Source organism: Canis lupus, chromosome 23 (genome assembly GCF_003254725.2).
Source record: "Canis lupus dingo isolate Sandy chromosome 23, ASM325472v2, whole genome shotgun sequence".
Classification (NCBI taxonomy): Eukaryota; Metazoa; Chordata; class Mammalia; order Carnivora; family Canidae; genus Canis; species Canis lupus.
In genome coordinates this window covers 6,500,923-6,523,369 of record NC_064265.1, presented here as the reverse complement: position 1 = coordinate 6,523,369, position 22,447 = coordinate 6,500,923, and the positions used below count along the sequence as shown (strand labels likewise).

The following is a 22,447-nucleotide window of genomic DNA, read 5'->3' as shown; positions in this document are numbered from 1 at the left end:
GCTTTCTTCAGAACTGTTCTAGCTTAAGGCTTAAGTTTTTATATTTCCCCGTAGGCCCCCCAAGAATGGATTGGCCAGTTTAGATTCTCCTCCTCTCCATCACTAAAGTGCTTGTCTTGGAATTTGGCATACTATTAATATCACAACGTTTTGAACATAAAGATGGCCTTAATAAAACAGTGACCAGTTTTTCAGTTTTATGGTCCACAAAGAATATTCACACGTGTCATTCTAGGCAGTTATCAGTAAATTCCAAGAAACAGAGAGGCATTGTGATTTTCAATCCTGCTTGAAACATAGTGGGATTGAGAGAAGGTCCATCAGCTGTTTGAGGCTGCTCTATCTGCTAAGTGCAGAGCCAGAATGCAACATCCACCAGACTCCTCTGCACCATTTTGCCTCTTCTGCTCTCTGCTGCAGGTCTGCATTTTGAGCTTGTTTGCAATAATCACTTACAGATGTTCCCTGGAGCCACTGATCGTGAACAAGGTTTCACTATTTACAAACCTGATGGGACAAAGCCCTTGCTTCTTTGCCTTTATTGGCTAGTGGAGGTTTTAGAGTAAGTGTCAAGTCAGAGCAACTTGAGTGTAGTGTAATTCTTTAGGAGATGAGATGTGAAGCATTCCTGAGAAAAACAGTAATTTGATGTCAGTTTGCTGTCAGATGAGGTTTAGCAGCAGAGTGTGAAGTAGATGAGGAGGTAGAGATGGATAGAAGGAAAATAACTGAGGTAGTTCTTGAAATGGTTGATGTGAGATGTGCTGGATGAATCCTGGGCTGGGGTGGGAGCAGTGGGAGAGAGAGGAGGGCCTGACTTGACCATAGAGGTGTCACAGAGCATGTGCATGTATGGGGTTTCTGGGGGAAGGGGCCAGGAAGGAATCAAAGATGGCTTGGAGGCTCTGGCCAGGAGCTGAGAGCACGCAGGTGCCACCTGCCCAAACAGGAGAGGTCCTCAGTAAAGTGGCAGAGTTTCTGGAGGAAGGAGCTGCTTTGTGCCACTGTGGACATATTTAATGTTGGCAGTGCCAAGGCATCTGGGCAGCCAAATTCTGGCAGTCAAAGTGAGAAACTGGGCCTCGGGAGAGAAGGTAGGCAGGCAGCAGCTCATGTTCCCTGGGGTGGCAAGACAGGAAGCAGGGAGAAGCAAGGAAAGTTATTATAAGAGGACACTACTGCTTTTGGGTATGGTCTCATTTAATCTTTATACCAAATCTACCAGTTTGGCATTTCTGTTTCTATTTTTAAAATAAGAGAGTGGATGCTCAGAAAATATTCCTTGAAATGCCCTTTTCCAACAGGGATATCAGGCTGACCTCCTGCAAAGTGATGTAGGCCTTCTGGATCAAAGAGAGTCAGGCTGGTTCACTGTCCCTCCTCAGTTTTAATGAGTAAGTCTTGTTATTTCTCTTTATGCCATTAGAACAGGGTAAAGGTGGTGCTTGGGTATCGTGGACAGGCTGAAGTAATGTGAATCCTTTAAACGTTGTCTTTGCTCTGGCAATGGAGGCACACATTACCCTGACTGAAGGTGTGAGGGCAAGTGTGGTGGGCACATGTGTACACTCACACTTTTGTTTGTTGTCATGTGGTTGGGGTGTGGAGTAAAGGGTAACAATAGGCTTTTGGATTTTCTTTCCAGGTAAGTTTAGCATGTGATAGAATATACTTTGTTTTTTTTCTCCTTCAGCAACCAGGCAGTGTTTGATAAGCTACAAAGAAAATGCTTTGGTAGCATTTAGCCTATATTTCTCTCCACCTTGCCCACCAACTCCCAACTGCAGTCCTTAGTAGCTGGGTCACAGTGCATAGGTGTCTCCCATAAACACGCTTGCACACACACACATATTTACACCATGCCTGATGCTTTGAGCCCTCCCCCCCCCCCCCGCCCACACACACACACAAAGAGCTGTCCTGTATTTTCGTACCAGCCTAGTTCTGTCATTTTATGATGTGGTATCCACTGTGGCTGCCCAACCAACGAGGCCATTCTAAAGTAGGTCAGTGGGGCATTCTCCATTAAGGCAGCTGAATGGAAGTGCAGGATACACATTTTCCCACAGATTTGCATCTCCTGTGTTCACAATTGGAGATGGCCTGTTCCTGTGGTTCCCTAGCCTCCAAACACTTAATTAATAATCGGTCCAAGGGCAGGCGGCTTCTCTTTATTTGTCTGTCATGACTGGGTCTGAACCTCTAGCAGACAGGCATGAATCAGCAATATCACAGTTAGGAAAAAGTTTTGCAGCTTCAAGTTTAGAAAATTCTCACAGTGTAGCCAGGATTCACAGCAGTGTCCACTTTCTGACTGCTCAAACTCTGCCTTGGAAGATTCTTCCTTCCTTCTGCTCTGGGTGCCTTTAAATTTTTTTTTGTATTTCTTGGTGGATGGGAGAAGGAGAAAATGTATGAAGCACAGTGGGTCTTGCAAGAACACAGAGACACATATATTCAGAATATATTTGCTATGAATATATTACTATATATTACAATACCTAGCTGGTGATCTATTAGGGAACAACTAAAAATTGAGCAAAAGACCACTAGAAATTATCACTCTCCCCTTTAGGGTGGGTTATTTATGCAAGGAAAATTCTGTCCTCTGTTACCCTTTCTTTCTGCTATGTTATGATCTTAAAAGGCTTCTATAATACAAATCTCTTCTTTGGAGCACAAAAAACATTACTCTTCTCAGGGATCATTGCTATGCCATGATTCAAGAAATCACCAAAGTATTTGCAAACATCATGATCTATAATTTAAGAGGGATATTCTCTGTCCTTTGGCTGACATTCCCCAAAATTGTAGCATTTAAGACTTTGGTCCATCACTAGTAAAACAATAGTTCGCAGGAATAAAATCTCCCATTTTCTTTGTAACACTAATTAAACAGTGGCAGTGTCTGGCACTTGAGAAATTTTTATTTTGAGCCCCCCCCACACTTTATGTGTATAAAGATTCTCCCGGGGCACCTGAGTGGCTCAGTTGGTTCTGGGATCGAGCCCCGTGTCAGGCTCTCTGCTTAGTGAAGAGTCTGCTTCTCCCTCTGCCCCTCCCCCCACTCATGTTCATGCTCTCTCTCTCTCTTTCTCTCTCACTTGTTTTCTCTCTCCCAAGTAAATAAATGAGATCTTTAAAAAAAAAGAAAGATTCTCTTTCACTACTTGGTCCCTTTCTTATTCTTACTAGTCAGGAGATGTTTAAGCATGGGGTAGAGGAGGGAGGCAACTCCATTTCTTCGTAATACCAGCTTCTGTGTACATTATGAAAAGTAGATTTAGGAAAATATGCATAGGTATGACCAACATCATACTTATGTCTAGACAAACTAGACTCTGACAGTTCCTCTGGCTTCCCCAAACTGGTCCCATATGGGGTTCAGATATTCTCCCAATGGTGATCTGGCTTTAGGACATCCTAGTTGGGTCATCCAGATGGGTGGCCCTGGAAGGCCAGTGAGAGCACTGTAAGGCCTGTTAAACCCACCCTGTCCACTAAACGCCACACTCTGGTCATGGAAAGAGGCCTAATGCATCTTCAACTAAAAGTTGCAGGGGCTCCTTCTCAATTCTTCCAGTTTCTGGATGACTTCCATCCCCTTTCCTTTGCTACCTCCCAGGCTCCTCACTTGAATTGATGAAGATGCTAGGTATCAGCACAGGTCCTGGCACATAATTGGTGCTCAATGTCTATTGAGATTACCTACAGTTTTACCTTCTTCTGAATATTTTGCTTTGTGTATAACAAAAATGTTTATAGCTATAATTTTCATAATACTATTTCTTATTGGTTGAGGACTCATTTATCTGTTCATTCATTCATTCAGTAAATTCACACTGAGCCACCCCTACAGGATGGCTGCCAGGCTTGGTGCTGAGGATGCTGCAGAGAACACACACACCACAGCCTCTCTCCTCTGCAGGTTATGATGTCACACTTGCCCTTTGCCAAAGAATATGACCACATTATATAACTGTCTCCTTTCAAGGATACTATAGGGAAAGACATATTTTTGAGAGTTATACTATATTAAACAAAAGACAATTATAGAAAGCATTTGCTTTGGGTTGACAACAAAATACAAGAGAGCCAGCTATTATGATAAAGGAGTCAAGAGAATAAATAAGAAAACAAAACCAAAGAAAACCCTGTAAGAGTTCGTGGGGAAGCAAGAAATACAATTTCACCATCAAAGTCCATATTAGAGGTGGTACTGGACAGAACTGCCACTACAGATAATCTAATTACTGTCATAAAGTAGTTCCCAGATCTTTGGACTTCACAGACTAATAGGAAAGGGAAGAGTGTACTTCTAGCTTTAGTGGAAGCAGAGGAGGCAGGGAGACAAAGCCACAGGACATGGCTGAGGGACATTTTGTAGAAACCGCAAGAAGCCCTGAGTTGCTCACCAACATGCTCCAATCTTCAAGAGATTCATTAGCCAAGCAAGTGGGGCCCATGGCAATTCACTCCCTTATGCCTTTGGAACTGAAAATATACACTGATCAGCTGAGAAACGAATAAAAACAAAAGCTTATGAATGGAGATGATATGTAACAATAGGACAGGTAGTAAATACTGAAATCACTTAAATTTAGAAATTTCTAAATAGATGTATACATTTTATTATAAAATACACATATATCTTAACATTTATTCTCAAAAGTCTGACTTGCAAAATATGGGAATAACAATAAATGTCTGAACTGACAAGAGTGACAAACTTGGGTCAGGATTAAAAGTTTGGTAAATTATGGGGTACTTGGGTGGTACAGTTGGTTAGGTGTTGTGGTCTCCGAGTCATGAGATTGAGCCCTGTGCCAGGTTCTGTACTCAGCAAGGAGTCTGGTTGGGTTTCTCTCTCCCTATCCCTCTTCTCCTCCCCATTCCCCATGCTCTCTCTAAAATAAGTAATCTTTCAAAAAGTTTGGTAAGTTATCTGGAATAACAGAGAAAGCAAAATACCAGATTTTTTACTTTATAATAACTTGAGAAATGTAGAATAAAGAGTGTTCTGTGAAACCTCAGAGTTAATCATTAGGAGAAGAGTATATTATATATCTTCCCAAACACAGGGGGTTATAAAAGGAAATAACACACAAACCACACATGATTAACACATGCACACATACACACACGAAATAGAAGGAAACAGAAAATGCAAAATAGAAATGACATAGTAATAGACAGAAGGAGAGCCAAACATTTCACTCATAACAATGAATGCAAATCCATAAATCTCTTCCATACAAAGATAAAAATTCAGGTTGCAGAAAAAAAAGAAATCTAAAATCCAATCTAAAACCTAAGGGCAAAAACAGCACTTAGATAACATGAGTGAAAAGGTTTAACGTCAAAAGTAGATGAAGGCAAATATTAAAAAAAAACTAAGGTGGAAGTATTACAGTAACAGTGGGAGTTCAGGAAACAAGTATTAAACAGTGGTATGGCACTGCATTTGGAAATGGATATAATTGGAAGTGAAGACATCCCTGTTATGACCCTTTGTGTGCTGAAAAACTTTGTGTTATAATATGCAGTGAAAAGGGGAAATGAAGAGGAAGATCAGAGGATGAAATTGGGCTTCTGTGTCAAGCTTCCTTTTAGGCATGATGGAGCCTTAATATACCTAGGAAGAATTTTCAGAGGGATGATGGATTTTCCATGTTCTTCCCCTATTTTGTTTTTAATTAGCTTCTATTTCTGCTGGTTGGTATCTGATGGTAGAAGGGTCTTTTTCCCACCCATGAACTACCATTGTCCACATACTCAGTGTGTGCAGGGTGTATGCCAGCTGCTGTGGCATCCAGCACGTAAATGAGACCAGGTCACATCTTCAAGTTGCTTACTGAAGTCAAGTCTGTTTGAAGCATGATAGGAAAAGTTCAGAAAACAAGTGGTCACTCAAGAACTCAAGGAAGCACTGTAACTGGGTCTCTGGAATACATGGAGAGGAAGATCAGGAAAGAAGGGTCTTTCGATGCTCCACAAGGAATGGCAAAATGCCAGCACAATGAAAATTGGCTCCAAAAACACTATTAGGACCTTCCCCAGGGAGTAGGATGTTTGAGGGAGGGCGGTGAAGTATATGGTAACATCCTCTCCACCTCCTCTCCTGGCTTCTCTGGTTAAGGATCTTTACATTTTCAAGGCAATGGCATGCAGGTCCCATGTGATGCCCCAGAGCCTAACACTAGCATCTAGCCTCTACTTGCTTCCATTATTTCTGTGTGAGACTCCAAGAAACCTCCTTTCTTGGAGTCCACCAGCATCCATTTATGCTCCATCTTTCCTGAAAGCAATGTGGATTACTTTTTCATGTAAGTAATTTCCCATGAGGGATTTCTTAACATCCTTAGCACGTAGTAGCAGGCATCACATTTTAGGAAACCAAGAGAAGATGCTAGCTTCAAAGTATTTTATGTCCCTTTACTTGAAAGGCACTGGGTACAATGTTCCCTGAGAACACTGGACCTGAATTGAAGTCTTAATAACTCTTTAATGAATTTGCTTCTGTGAGCATTGAAAAGGCTCTCTGAATTGTGTACACTAAAGAGATATAAGCCAAAAACTGTTCAGCAGCAGCCAAGTGGAATTAGGGAAAAGTAGATGTTGGGAGAGAGAGCACTGTAGTTATAATCCACTTGCTCCACTGCCTGTTCTCCACTCATAACACTCAGTTGTTTTCAGAAGAGCAGAACTTGAAGATGCTAATGTGGCTATTGATATCCAAAGGGAATACAGCGTATAGCATTTCCCAAACATATACTTTATTGTGGAAACAACCCCCCTCCCCAAATCTGTGGAGCTTCTGGAATTAGTTTTAGAGGCTCTCCCTTTTGGTGTCTTCCATCATTGCACCCTTGGGGCCCTCCGAGTGAGTTTAAAGCCTCTTCTGGATGAGATCCCTTTAGCTGTTTGAGGATACTGACCATGTTCCCCAGAGTCTTCTCCAAGCCAAACACTGCCATATCCTGCAAACATTCCTCCCCTGGGAGGGTTACCAGCTGCTTACTGGGCCTATGCTCTAGTTTTACTGATGTTCTGTTGCTAAAGTCAACAGGATTCTTCTCAAGGGGGCCAGATGAGCAAAGAATACAAAGAAGTTACCACTGTTGGACAGGCCGTTATAGTATGGCTCTGTCCTCTATAGAAAAGTACCAGTTAAGTCAGTGCTACTTTGAAGCATGAAGACACATAGGTGAGCAATCCCTGGACAAAGTGCTGGGGTCTTGGTACTGCATTTTAACATGGATACATGCCATGGCCCAAAGGAAAGGATCTATTTAAAACCTAAGATAAAGGTTCCAGAGAGCATTTGTATTTTCTTACCTACAAGCTGCACAGCTTCTAAAACGAGTGTCTGGCTAAATGATTGGTGGCACTGCAGAGTTTTAATTCTATTCTGAGAATACCCAGATTTGACATTTACTTTTCAATAATTCCTTTGATTTGTTTGGCCCTTCCCATCAAGAGACAACTCCATTGGTGAGCAAACACTGTCTTGGTTTTTTAGTTTTATGTACATGTGTATATATGTGTGTGGGCACATTTTTTTTCCATTCAGGGTTTGGTCAATGGTTTATGGCTTTTCTGAGCAATCAGATGAGGTCAGAACAGGTCAGGAAACAGTTATACTAATGATCAAACAAGAGCATAGCAGAAAGGTCCTGGACTCAGTGTAATGTAGTATTTCCTCATATTGTAACATTACCATATTCCCTTTTATCATGATAGCAGCACAATGTTATTGGTACAACAATGCCAACGTCCATCTACATTTTACATTCATTCGTAGTGGAGGATGTTTTTATATTGCATCTACATTTACAGATGTAGTGATGTTGCTGGTGCCTTGTCAGGATCTGGTTTATCATGCTGATGCTGTGACTGTGGGTGACTGCTAATGGCTCACAGGTGCTCCTTTTTGGAGAGAAGAAATTGTTCTAAAGACTGAGTGACAGGAGATACAGGCCAGCCCCCTTACCTCACGGTGGGACTACTAGGTGATAACAATCTGTCTCAGGGCTCCCAATGGGTGGCACCGGTCTGAAGCCAACTCCAACTTCTGTGCTTGGCTCCTTCCCCTGCCTCTTCTGCTGAGAACAGCAGAATCTGAATCTCCCACTCCTGAGGGCACGCCCCACAATAAATTGCTTTCACAGGCTCTCTATCTCAGGCCCTCTTCTAGGGATGCTTATCTAAAACAAAGTCATTATTATTTTTCCCAGTGGTTGCCACTTGGGCAGTTTGAAAATAAATGATTCTTCAAGCAGTAACTCTGTAAGCAACTTGAAATTGTAAGCAATGAAATCCAGCTGTTTTGCTAAATATTTGTTTAGAAAATATGAGCCCATTTACTATGCTGTCTTCTAAGTGGATGCCAACTAAGAACATTTGGTTATAATTTAAAAATAGTTATGGAAACAAGGTATCTGGCAGTAAATAGAAGAATAGAATCCTTCGGAAAAACCTTCTTAATTGATGGAATAGACTTGTTCATTGAGCCAGTTACGTTAATAGTGCATGGTGGCTTGTTCAAGTCTCTGAAGGTTCCATGAAAGGCAGATTACCACAAGCAAATTCAGTGCTCTCCTGAAATGAGGTGCCACAGATGGAATATATTTAAACTGATGTACGATGAAGATGAGTCCCTACCCCTAACTCCCATCACTGACGCCGACGGAATGTAAGAGTGGATCTACTTGGTGGAGAAAGGATGTCCATCAAGCCAAGAGGATTCTCCTAGACTAAGACTGGGTCTTCAGTCCTCTTGACTCAAAGGCTGGGAAATCTAGCATTAGGGCTGGGGTACACCTAACTGCCTATTTTTCTCATGTCTCCATGAAAATAGGTTGACCATCTTTGGATTGCATAGCTGATCAAGTCTTCTGGAAAGGGACAGTCTAGGGAGGAGATCATAAAGGGCAGCCATATCCTGGAGGCATGATTAGACTTGCAGAGGAGCCTGCTCAACCCAAGGGCCTAAGAGCCACATCAGTGGGGGAAAGTACATACCAAGGGCAAGGGCAAAACTGGCAGTAGGGAATGAGTTATAGAGTGAAAACGCTGAGGAAGTTAGAAACAGATGGGCAGGGAATGAGGCTGGGGTCCAGGTCTCTCTTATGGTCAATTTCTTGTGGCCAATGGGTGGCCTTTCCAGCTTTAGGGCATAGACAGTCAGTCAAGGAACAAATGTGAGGCCCTGTCAACCTAACTCTGAGTGTCCATTCCAACTCAGAAATCCTAGACAGTGAGAATGCCAGATTCCTTTTATTTTTAAACAAACATCCATCACCTAGGAACCTCACACATGACATTTGACTTTTCTTGGTCATCATTATATAACCTTTGGTTCTCAGTTGAAAGGAAAAAACCCTGTTCTAAGATATCTTCTGAAACGTTACTCCCAGGGAATAGTAGCAGGTGGTCTTTCCCTGGAATGTAGGATATGAAGGTGACTTGCAGCTTGAAGGAAACGAACCTGCAGGTGATACACGTTAGAGACAGGAGGCTAAGTCTGAAGAGGAAGGAAAGAGAAGAGGGGCAGATCAACTGTGCTCTGAGATCACTGATGGGGATCACTGATGGGGATGTCCCACTTCTCGTTTTGGAAGTTAGGACATTTGCCAGTCTCTGCTTCACCTGATGGTTCCTCTATTCACCGGCTTCCTCTGCCTCCTCCCTCTTCCCTTCACTCCTGCCTCACATCCAGTCTCTAATTTTCCTTCCTCTTTTATAGAAGGAGGCTGCTTACTTTCCTTCATTCTCGTCTTTTAAAAGAGCAGGTTGCTTGGTTGACTATTTTTTCCCTCTGTCTTTTTAAAAATAAAATTGCAGCTATGATATAAATTTAAATCTAATAAGGGAAAAATATACTAAAGTTCTCTTTAGCACAGAGCACGTCTTTTTGTGATTTTCAAAATGGAGTCCTTCCAAATGGTGGCTGCACTTGAGAAGTTCCCTAACCCCCCTTAGGGTAATGATTGTGACATTCCTCAGAGGCAAACTCATTTCCGTTACTCATTTTGAAAACACACGTTCCTTTGTCTTTTCACATGCATCACAGTGAGATTTAAAATAGAGACACATCATCACCTATTTAAGGGTTATGAATAGCACTGTCTTGAAAAGGCCTGGTGGAAATTTATACGGAATTGAAAGTGACACGGCAGACTTGGAAGATAGTTAGGCAGACAGGAAAACCAGGTTGGAGGCCAAGCTGCTTCAGCATCCTAAGCACAGGACATGAGACCCTCTTCCTGCCATGCTCACGTGAAGTCAGATGCAAGGCATCATTTCCAGATGGAGAAGTGAAGTGGAAGGGTGGGGTGGCCCCAAGATGTAGGGCAATCTACCAAATAAAAAGGTTCAATGATCCAGAAGCCACCCTAAGTACTATGGTAGGTTGGGTGCATTGTTCCATCCCTTGTCATGGGCTGGGCCCACCCTCTGGTGGAATGCCACAGGATGTAATAGTGTGCCACTTCTGATCTGAGGCCTTAAGAAGCTCTGTATGCTTCTACTTGTCCTTGCCATGGGAAGAATACAACCCGGCAACCCACTCGTCCAAGGAAAGGGTAAGAGATAAGGAACAGAATGTGGAACAGCAGCCCAACCCCAGCTGATCTGAAGAAACCTGAGTAGGAGTCAGAGAAAGCTACTCTGCATGCTGGAGCTTGAGAGTACTTATTGCACAGCAATATTGTGGAACCGCCAAGTGACACAAGCACTGCTCCGAAATGTGGCTTCTTCAAAAGCAGAATGTGAATAACGGTGACTGAAAAATGAGAATGTGAAGAGAATATGGTTCTCTGAAGATGAGGACAGTCCTTGTGTAAACGATCACAAGAGAGGCAGATGTTGCTCTCTATCTTGAATATCCCACCTGCCACCTGGGTCTTGGCCACGGGTGAAGGGAACTGCAGAATCTTTTTCCCAGCCATGCTGGAAATTATGGATAATGTTCAAGTTCAATGATGACAGACATTGGCTTCTTTGGGAAGCACAAACATTTCAAAGACTATTAGATAATTAAGTAAGAAAAGACCTTCAGATGACCTCTGCCTGACAAAAGTTAAACCATGCACCACTCAAAGGAAGGCCATTCATTCACAGGTCAAGCGCATGGGTGAAGTGGTTATATTCTCACTGAAATCTGTCTCTTTAACTTTACCACTTGATCCCCACCCTTCCCTCTACAGCCACATAGCGTGAGTTTCTTGACTCTTCCAACATGGAACTTTCAAACACAGTCCTGCATCCTAATCTCTTACACACCAAACTCCTAGAATTTCCTCATGATCTTGACACACCACTCACTATGCTGGTCACCTTCTTCTAGATACCTACCAGCTTGTTCATGTCCGTCATAAACCAGGAAACACAGAATTATAGACAATCCTTGACATGTACCTAAAGCATTGCCATGTCCACGAGGGACTAATTACTTCTTGTTCCCTGGATGTTCTTTTTTTTAAATATTTATACCTGTTTAAATTTTTTTTCTGTAAAATTAATTTGGTTTATCCTCTGAATATATTTCCCTGTTCCAGGAGAGTAATGAATTTTTTCTCCTCTAAAAATAACAATGATAATACAACTCCAATGGGTTCCCTCTACTGAGAGCCTACTCGGTGCCTGGCTTATTAACCCATTCAAAACCCCGAAGGTGGTATTATAATCACCATATAAAATGAGGACACAAGTTCAGAGAAGGTGAGTCACTGACATTAGGTCACATAGCTGCATGGGTTCAAATCCAGGCGGATTCCATGCACCTGGTCTTTCTACTATCCTCACTCCCTTACATCGTTTTATCTGGGAAGGGAAAGGCTAATTATATCATGGGAATAGCCAGGAGCAAAATATGGGTTAGTATTCTCCTTACTCTTGCACCGAACAGAAAGGTGCCTCTTTGCCCACTCCCATTGAAAACGACCTCTCACCATAAGACATGACGCAGCCATCAGCTGCAGTACAACAATCACATGACTGGTGTCAAAGCCAGGATGGGAAGGAATCAACAGAGGTCAGTCTTGTGATCTTCAATCTGAGTTTTAGTCTACTGTTGTGGTGGACACTGTTGGTGTTCTGCCCAGATATCCCTGCAGGGTGTGCAGAGGCAAAGGAATGGCCCCCAAAGGCCATTACTAATCCCCAGAACCAGTGAACATGTTATGTTACATGGCAAGGGGAAATTAAGGTTGTAGATGGATGTAAGGCGGCTAATCAGGTGGCCTTGAGACAGAAAGATTATCCAGGTGGGTGCAAGATAGAGAGTTAGGACCAGAGAGATGGCTGTGTGAGCAAGATGCAACCTGCCATTTGAAATTTGAACACAGAAGGTGCCACAAGCCAAGGTGTAGGCAATCCGTAGAAACCGGAAAAGGCAAGAATGTAGATTCTTCCCTAGAGCCTTTACAAAGGAATGTAGCTCCTGACACCCTGATCGAAGCCCAGTAAGACTCACTGTGGACTTTCAACCTCCAGAACTCTAAGATAATGAATCTGCATTGTTTTAACCTACTAAGTTTATGATAATCAGTAGCAAAAAGCCACTAATACACCGGAGGTGGGTGTGCTGGCTGCTAATGACTCACAGCTACCCCATTCTCCAGAAAATTGCCTTCCACAGAACATGAGCCACCTAGCCCAGGGGGTTAGGAAAGGGCCTCCATCGTGGGAGGAGGAGGGAGGCCCACTGAAAGCAGGATACAAAAGGCTGGCCTCAAGGAAGGACCAGATGTGCAACCCATGTGCCAGAGCTCCCTTCACAGCTGGCCTTCAGTGAGACTCCCACTAGAGACCACTACCTTATTTAGCAACTTCCCTGCCCCATCCGTGTACTCCCTCTCCTTTCTCCTGAGAGTGCCCCCTCAATCAGTTATGTGCACTTAACTCCTCTCTCAGGCTCTGCATCTGGGGAATCTGACCTGAGACGACAGTCATCCTGGGAAGAGATGTCAGCCTATAGAAAACTGGTCCTGGAGGGGAAACAGTGGGGCTGGAAGGTATGTGTGTCAGGGTAGAGGAGCCAGAGCGTGACATTAGAGGATATATATTAGCTTTTGCCTGGGGACTCACGGGGCCTGGGCCCAGTTTGGGAGCTTGAGGTTCTTGATCTTAAAAGTCTCCTTCCCGGAAGCATTCGTGCCAAGCCCAACGCTCCAGCATCTGAGCTGTGAGTGGGGCCACAGGGTGGGGAAGGCCTCGGGGTGCTTCCAGGAGCTCCAGGAATCTAACTGGCTACATATCTGGAGGGTTAGCACCATCTTGGGAAGACAGGCCACATCTGGATCAGCCTTGCATTTCCATTTTTTTGCCTCATTTCCATTCATGATGGCCTTTAACTTGGGGCAGAGGGGTACATCCTCACACCCCCTGAGAGCACAAACAGGCCTATCTCCTTCCCCTTTCCTCTTGTTCTGCAGCCACTGGTCAGTTACCAGGATTGACTGCTGTACTTGAAACAAGAGATTTAAATTCACTCTGAATCCCACCCAAATTGCCTTTCTGATTTCCTCCATCTGTCTGGTCCCTGGGAACCTGACACAGCAGAGGCAGAAGAGTATGAACTACAGAGTCTCTGTGTCTGTGTCTCTGAATGGCCTCCTTTTTCCTTGTAGCTGGGACATTTTGGGGGTCATTCTCTTCACCTGGGCACAACCCCTAAGACTCTCAGGCTGCTATCATTTCTCTGAGGTACTATGAGCGAGTCTGTGCCAGGTCCAGACTTGTAATGGTGGCTTAACGCTTTTTCCTACCTGGTTCAATGCTTCCCTCAGAATCATCCCTCCCACACCTGTCTGTCTGGGTCACCCTTACCCCCCCATAATTCACCAAGCCACAGACTCCCACCTCAGGCTATTCCAGACAGACCATGCCATGTGCCCTGCCTGTAGTAGATACTGTGACATGTCACTCAGGTCCCCCTGCAGTCCTGAAGCATTCCATGTCCACTTGCCTCATGTTTTGGTTGCCTCCCACTGATTCCTCTCTGCCAATTGCTGTTGGCTGAAGAGAGCTGGTTTATTCAGGATTATGCCCCTTCCGCATGGGCTGCCCATACACAGGGAGAGGCGATACAGAAGTACAGAGTCCCAGACCTCCAGCCTCCATGGAGGTGACTGTACAGAGCTCCCTGGAGGATTGATTGAAGTTGTAACTGTATAATTATCCAACTTCTCCCTCCACCCAGACCTGTGTCTCTTTCCTGTGCACATCTATTGTTCTCCAGAACATTCCCGAACTACCTGCCCTCATGTATATCTCTGAGGCTCAGAATCTGTCCTCGGACCTGGACTTGGGCCACGTCACTCTCACTTGCCCTTCAGGGAGGTGCAGGGACCTACCTAGAGGTAGGGATGGGGGAGGCCTTACCCACGATCATGTGGTTGCAGACATCACAGAAAGTGGGCTTCTTGAAGATGTGCTCCTGAAAGGTGTGGGCCTTGCCGCCAGCCCCTGGGTGAGGGCCGGCCCTGGTGGGTGTGGATGTCAGGCTTCCAGAGGCAGGGAGTGGGCTGGAGCTGGGGCTGACCTCAGCCAGCATGTCTGCCTGCAGCTTCACGTCGCTGTTGGTTCTCTGGAAGAAGTTGTCAGCGCTTTTGCTCCGTAAACTCTTGGTCTTGAAAGAAAGTGATCGTTTTAGTTTCTGGAGCTGCAATGCAATGACAGAACACTCTCTTACGATCAATCATGCAGACTCATGCTGTGGGGGTGAGGTCTGCTCCAGGCCCTGCCCTGGTCCCACTGACCCCCTCCGCCCCAAGGAGGCTCCTGTGTGTGTGCAGCGAGGCCAGTGGCTAGAGGGTATTTGGCAGCCCTTTCCTCACCCTGTGCTGAGTCAGGCTGCCCAAAGAGGTCCCATGGTACCTTGGTCTCTGTGCCTGCTCCTCCTCCCTGCCTCCTTGAGGTCCTACCAATGTGCTGTCAAAATGTCCTATGACATCGAACTTCTGCCATTATTTGCCTTCTGAATTTGAATCATTGTAAATATTAAATGTACAGTCCTCTGGGCTCAATGGCTATGTCCACAATTCTAGGACTTCTGCTGGTCTTTCTCTCTGACGGTCACTTAGCAGCTACTTGTCTCTATCCACAGCAAAGCAGAAGAGGCCACTGTCTGACTCAAATCCATCAGGCTAAACCATCCACAGAACAGGAACCAGAAACTCTCAAGCCTGCTTGGGTCTGAAGCATATGGATGAGTAATGTGTGTGTGTGTGTGTGTGTGTACACGTGCACATGTGTGTATGTGAGAGAGAGGATGACACAGGGTGGGATTACTTGTTTGACTTTCTATGCTCTTCTCCCTGCTTTGCTGCATGTTTTCAGCCATGGCAAACTGGACCACTTCTCCTTTGCTTTGGAACTTATAAAGAGTTAAAACATGGGTTTCCAGAACTACTAATTACTGAAAGGTCTGGGTTTGGTCCAGTCTGCACCACCAATCCAACCTTCATCCTAGAGCTAGAAGGATCTTTTAGAAATACAGATGTGAGCATGTGAGCCTGCTGTTAGAATTCTTTGCGAAGTTTCTTTTGTTCTTAAATCTAAAGAAAAGCTTTTTGTCATGGGTTCCAGGGACTGGCAGGTTCTGGGTCCCCATGACAGCTTGTACCAACGTGTATCTTGCTCTGTCTATGCCATACACAGTGGCCCTTTTAAAGGTCTGTGGTATTACTATGCTTTCTCATCACCACCCATTCTGTGCATATTGCTCCCTCTGCCCAGGTAAAGGAATGAAGTACTTAGTAGCTACTTGACCTGCAATAGGTCCTTTACCTTCAAGGCAGTTTCCTTTTGTAATTGAATATCCATGGGGACTCTGCCTGCTATCTGGAATTAATGTCTTTGACCCAAAGCTGCAGACAAAAGGTGCTAAGCACACTAGTCTAATAAAGACCCGCATCAACTGTAATCAAACACCTCTCCAGGACATATAAGGTGAGTTGATCTGGCCTTGCTGAGCCCCATCATCTCTGCATCAACCCTCCAACCTCTTCCTTAGAAGGTCAGGAAGATGTGTTTTTTTTTTTTGTGCTTGGGGTAGACTGCAAAAATGCTCCAATTTTCTAACATTACCCTTCCCATTTACCTTTGCAATGTCACCTTTGCAATGTGACTTTGCAGCCCCACCCCATCAAAGGTAGTGTGTTTCTTCACTCCTTGGATCATGCTGGTTTTGGGAATTTGACCACTAAAAGGTGGCAGAAGCAATTTTAAGCCAATTCCAAGCACAGACTTCAAGATGCCTTGCATGCTCTGTCCTCCCTCTTGGAAACCTGACAAACTGCCATATGAACCAACCCAGTGTAGCCTGAAGGATGATGAGAGACACACAGTCCAGTCACGTCCCATCACAGGAGTAAGCCCACTGAAGCAGAGCTACCCTGTTTCCATCTAGGGAATGAAAGAGTTTAAATGAGGCCAGAAGAACTGTCAAGCTGAGTCCTAACCAAATTTTCAACCCACAGAACCATCAACTACAGATAACTGGTGTTTGAAACCATTAAGTTGGATAACGATTGTGTGTACACAGCAATATATTGCTTCCTTCCACCTTCCGGCCACATGCTGAGATTTTACTTTGCCCATGTGAGGTTGGCTATAGTTGTGTGAAGCAAGCTCCCCACTTCAGGGAGCTATCCAGGGAGGGGGCCTTGCAGGGGGAGGACAGCTCCTCTAGAGGAGCTCCACTTAGCTAGCAATGAGGCATCATTAGCTAGAAAGGGCTGGCTGAAGAAGCAGCAACATCCTAATTTAAAGGTCAGAAACAGTGGACTAGCCAAGAACTCTCTCCTTCTCTTTGCCCTACAGCCCAAACCCACTAGAGGAGCTGCAGCCACCAAAGAAGGAAGAGAAGGAGGTGCTCATGAGTTATTTTGAAATTGTTTGTTACCGTACCATAACCTAGCCTATCCTGACTGATATAGGGGAGCATGGTCATGTGCTTTTGGGAACCCTGCATTTATTGTAAAGAGGATCCTTCATCTCTAGTAAGCTAAGTGAGAGGGAGCAAGAAACAGCACTCACTGAGACTGAGCCACACCAAGGTGAGGACCTGAGAGCCAAAGGAGCAGAATAGACCTCACTTCCAGTTCTTCCAGCCATGAGCTGGGCTGGTGCTGGAGGAAGGTGGGTTTAAATAGACATGACTAGAGTTTTATTCTGGACATATTTTAATAAATTAAAGAGACAAGGAATGTAAGGAATCTGCTAAGATTTTTTCGTGGGCTATGCAACCCAGGGCAAGGGTGGTTATCAGAGCAAATATCATCACATAGAAAAATAAAGTCCTTGTCTGTTCCCTGCCTTGGAGTTCAGATGGTTCAATAAACTGGCTATTCTTGTCTCAAAAACAGAACAAAACCCCCTATTCTTATTATAATAACACTGACCTTGTGTGTTTCACCAGGTGACCCTTCTTCACCTTCCCAACCTTCCAGTGAACATGCTGTTGTGTTACCACTGGAGAAATGGCTGAGGGAGGTTAAGGGACTCGTCCAAGGTCACACAGCTCATGTGAGTCAAGACCAGGGTTCAGAATTAAGTTTACCTTCCTCTAAGTCCACTCTTCAACTGCCAGTGATTGACAGATGATGGAGGGAATAAGGAGGAGGGCTTACCCCTCATCCCCAGGGGTGATATAATTACTTTTGGTGGACAGTGAGAGTGGGAAGGGATGTGCAGTGAGAAAGAAAATCTGCTTTTGGAGGAGGTATAAGCCTTATTATATATATTTAAAATTCCTTAAAAATAAAAGGAAAATCCCTGTTTATCAAAGGGGAGCATCAGACTCCCCTGCAAGTCTTCTCTGACAGACTATGTGGACTCTGTTGCTAGGACAGGGAAGGTCATGGGGTGTTGCCTATGTACGTCCAGTCTGGTCTCCCTCCTGTGCTCATATGCTTTGTTTCTGCCTTCAGAACCTTCCATATATAGTATTCTGTGTTCCTTGGAAGTTTAGCATGATGCCAAGATACCTGTAGCATTTTCCTTGTCCTGTGGGATGTGGCTGGAAATTGTATCAGACTTTCAGAGCCTGCTGGCCTGTAGAGCTGGAAAATTTGCTTTGGAAGCCAATGTGACATTTCTTATTCAAGTGGATAGCTTAAAAGAAATGCCTACAAGTTAAACAAAGTCTGAGCAGTAAGCTCAAAGGAGCACACTTTCTCTAATTATTCCCCCAAGAGTGGAGGCCAGATAGGAACATATAAAATGCAGAAATAGAAGCAAACCCTGATAACAGCATATGTCATAAAATAATTAGCTTCCAGGCACCACTGTTATAGCCCAGCTCCATTTTTAAAATAATAATAATAATAATAGGAAAAACAGATATTCTTGAGTACTTTGTCATGCACTAGAAAACTGTTTTATTTTATTTTTAATTTATTTTTTATAAATTTATTTTTTATTGATGTTCAATTTGCCAACATATAGAATAACACCCAGTGCTCATCCCATCAAGTGCCCCCCTCAGTGCCTGTCACCCAGTCACCCCCACCCCCCGCCCACCTCCCCTTCCACCACTCCTAGTTCATTTCCCAGAGTTAGGAGTCTCTCATGTTCTGTCTCCCGTTCTGATATTTCCTACCCATTTCTTCTCCCTTCCCTTCTATTCCTTTTCACTATTATTTATATTCCTCAAATGAATGAGAACATATAATGTTTGTCCTTCTCCGATTGACTTACTTCACTCAGCATAATACCTTCCAGTTCCATCCACGTTGGAGCAAATGGTGGGTATTTGTCATTTCTAATGGCTGAGTAATATTCCAGTGTATACATAGACCACATCTTCTTGATCCATTCATCTTTCGATGGACACCGAGGCTCCTTCCACAGTTTGGCTATTGTGGACATTGCTGCTAGAAACATCGGGGTGCAGGTGTCCCGGCGTTTCACTGCATCTGTATCTTTGGGGTAAATCCCCAGCAGTGCAATTGCTGGGTTGTAGGGCAGGTCTATTTTTAACTCTTTGAGGAACCTCACAGTTTTCCAGAGTGGCTGCACCAGTTCACATTCCCACCAATAGTGCAAGAGGGTTCCCCTTTTTTCACATCCTCTCCAACATTTGTGGTTTCCTGCCTTCTTAATTTTCCCCATTCTCACTGGTGTGAGGTGCTATCTCATTGTGTTTTTTTTTAAATAAATTTATTTTTTATTGGTGTTCAATATACCAACATTCAGAATAACACCCAGTGCTCATCCCGTCAAGTGCCCCCCTCAGTGCCCATCACCCATTCACCCCTCCCCCCTGCCCTCCTCCCCTTCCACCACCCCTAGTTCGTTTCCCAGAGTTAGGAGTCATTGTGGTTTTGATTTGTATTTTTCCCTGATGGCCAGTGATGCGGAGCATTTTCTCATGTGCTTGTTGGCCACGTCTTTGTCTTCCTCTGTGAGATTTCTGTTCATGTCTTTTGCCCATTTCATGATTGGATTGTTTGTTTCTTTGCTGTTGAGTTTAATAAGTTCTTCATAGATCTAGGAAACTAGCCCTTTATCTGATACGTCATTTGCAACTATCTTCTCCCATTCTGTAGGTTGTTTTGTAGTTTTGTTGACTGTGTCCTTTGCTGTGTAAAAGCTTCTTATCTTGATGAAGTCCCAATAGTTCATTTTTGCTTTTGTTTCTTTTGCCTTCGTGGATGTATCTTGCAAGAAGTTACTGTGGCCAAGTTCAAAAAGGGTGTTGTCTGTGTTCTCCTCTAGGATTTTGATGGAATCTTGTGTCACATTTAGGTCTTTCATCCATTTTGAGTTTATCTTTGTGTATGGTGCAAGAGAGTGGTCTAGTTTCATTCTTCTGCATGCGGATGTCCAATTTTCCCAGCACCATTAATTGAAGAGACTTTTTTCCAGTGGATAGTCTTTCCTCCTTTGTCGAATATTAGTTGACCATAAAGTTGAGGGTTCACTTCTGGATTCTCTATTCTGTTCCATTGATCTATGTGTCTGTTTTTGTGCCAGTACCACAATGTCTTGAGGACCACAGCTTTGTAGTACAACCTGAAATCTGGCATTGTGATGCCCCCAGCTATGGTTTTCTTTTTTAAAATTCCCCTGGCTCTTCGGGGTCTTTCCTGATTGCACACAAATCTTAAAATAATTTGTTCCAACTCTCTGAAGAAAGTCATGGTATTTTGATAGGGATTGCATTAAACGTGTAAATTGTCCTGGGTAACATTGACATTTTCACAATATTAATTCTTCCAATCCATGAGCATGGACTATTTTTCCATCTCTTTGTGTCTTCCTCAGTTTCTTTCAGAAGTGTTCTGTAGTTTTTAGGGTATAGATCCTTTACCTCTTTGGTTAAGTTTATTTCTAGGTATCTTATGCTTTTGGGTGCAATTGTAAATGGGATTGACTCCTTAATTTCTCTTTCTTCAGTCTAATTGTCCAATATCCCTGATGAACATGGATGCAAAAATTCTCAACAAGATACTAACCAATAGGATACAATAATACATTAAGAATATTACTCAGCTATTAGAAATGACAAATACCCACCATTTGCTTCAACGTGGATGGAACTGGAGGGTATTATGCTGAGTGAAGTAAGTCAGTCGGAGAAGGACAAACATTATATGTTCTCATTCATTTGGGGAATATAAATAATAGTGAAAGGGAAAATAAGGGAAGGGAGAAGAAATGGGTGGGAAATATCAGAAAGGGAGACAGAACGTAAAGACTGCTAACTCTGGGAAACGAACTAGGGGTGGTAGAAGGGGAGGAGGACGGGGGGTGGGAGTGAATGGGTGACGGGCACTGGGTGTTATTCTGTATGTTAGTAAATTGAACACCAATAAAAAAAAATTAAAAAAAAAAAAAGAATATTATTCACCATGACTAAATAGGATTTATCCCTGGGATGAAAGGCTGGTTCAAGACTCGTAAAACAATCAGTGTGATTCATCATATCAGCAAGAGAAAAAAACAAGAACCATATGATCCTCTCAACAGATGCAGAGAAAGCATTTGACAAAATACAGCATCCATTCCTGATCAAAACTCTTCAGAGTGTAGGGATAGAGGGAACATTCCTCAGCGTCTTAAAAGCCATCTACGAAAAGCCCACAGCAAATATCATTCTCAAAGGGGAAGCACTGGGAGCCTTTCCCCTAAGATCAGGAACAAGACAGGGATGTCCACTCTCACCACTGCTATTCAACATAGTACTAGAAGTCCTAGCCTCAGCAATCAGACAACAAAAAGAAATAAAGGGCATTCAAATTGGCAAAGAAGTCAAACTCTCCCTCTTTGCCAATGTCATGATACTCTATATAGAAAATCCAAAAGACTCTAACCCAAGATTGCTAGAACTCATATAGCAATTTGGCAGTGTGGCAGGATATAAAATCAATGCCCAGAAGTCAGTAGCATTTCTATACACTAGAAAACTGTTTTATATATTTCAATTCATGTGAACATCCTCGTGATTTGATGAATACATTCATTCAATAATTCATTCAATAAATATTTATTGCATCACTACTATGAGCCAGGCATTGGCCTTGTCTTTAGGGATACAGCAACAGAAAAAAGCAAAATCCTTACCTTTAAGGTTTCAATATCTATTGGATAAAGACAGAAAGTAAATAATCAAAGATATACATATATATAATATAATGTTGGGTAAGGATAAGAGACAGAAAAGAAATGAAAGTTGAGCCAGGCTGTAGAAGGTGATAAAAACAGCTTCTCTGACTGGTGACACTGGAGCAGAGATATGTGAAAAGTGAAGGCCTGAGCTACTTTGAAGAAGAGCATTCTAGGTAGTGGGGGAAACTAAGGGCAAAGGCCCTGACAAGGTGGGAGTGTTTGAGGAATGTGAGGAGGTCAGTATGTCTGGGGCAGAAGGTTGAGGTAGAAAAAGGGCAGAGAAGTCAAGGGTCAGCTTCATGCCAGGCCTTGCAGGCAATGGCAAAGGCTTTGGAATTTATCCTAAGGGTGATGGTTTTGAGCAGGGAATTTTAAAAGGGTTACTCTGGCTGTTCTGTGAAAAAGATTAGAGAAGGGCAAGATGGAAGCTCAGAGACCAGGTGGAAACTCTTGCAATTATCCTGGGGAGAATTAATTTTGGCTTGGCCTAATATAGTTATAGTACAGTATGGCTGAATATGGAGTACATTTTGAAGGTAGAGCCAATTTGGCTTGTTGATGGATTGGATATAAAATATGAAGGAAAGAGGGGACTCAAGAATGGTTTCAAGGTTTGGAGCTTGAGCAAGTGGGTGAATAAATGAATCATTTACTCAAAGGAAGAGTTCTGGAGAAGTGAGTTGGTGTGGGGAAGTGGGGTGGGGATGAAGGGTTGAGCTGGGGAAAGGAAGTTTGAAATGCTTGTGTGGAATTCACAGGGAGCTGAATATATGACTCTGGGTTTCAGGTGAGAGGTCCAAGCTGGACAAATACATACGCGAGTCAT

General features: G+C 43.5%; 1 protein-coding gene across 5 annotated transcripts in view; it reads right to left on the bottom strand.

The window, feature by feature from the left end:
- The window catches only part of STAC (SH3 and cysteine rich domain), a 149,064-nt gene that overhangs the window by 70,147 nt on the left and 56,470 nt on the right, over positions 1-22,447 (bottom strand). For 3 of the 5 annotated variants that reach the window (XM_025461372.3, XM_035705131.2, XM_025461374.3), the window contains one exon: positions 14,389-14,668. In XM_025461372.3, coding sequence (XP_025317157.1) covers positions 14,389-14,668 — 280 coding nt within the window. The remainder of the gene's footprint in view (positions 1-14,388; positions 14,669-22,447) is intronic. The other 2 variants (XM_049099864.1, XM_025461375.3) reach the window with 1 other exon arrangement.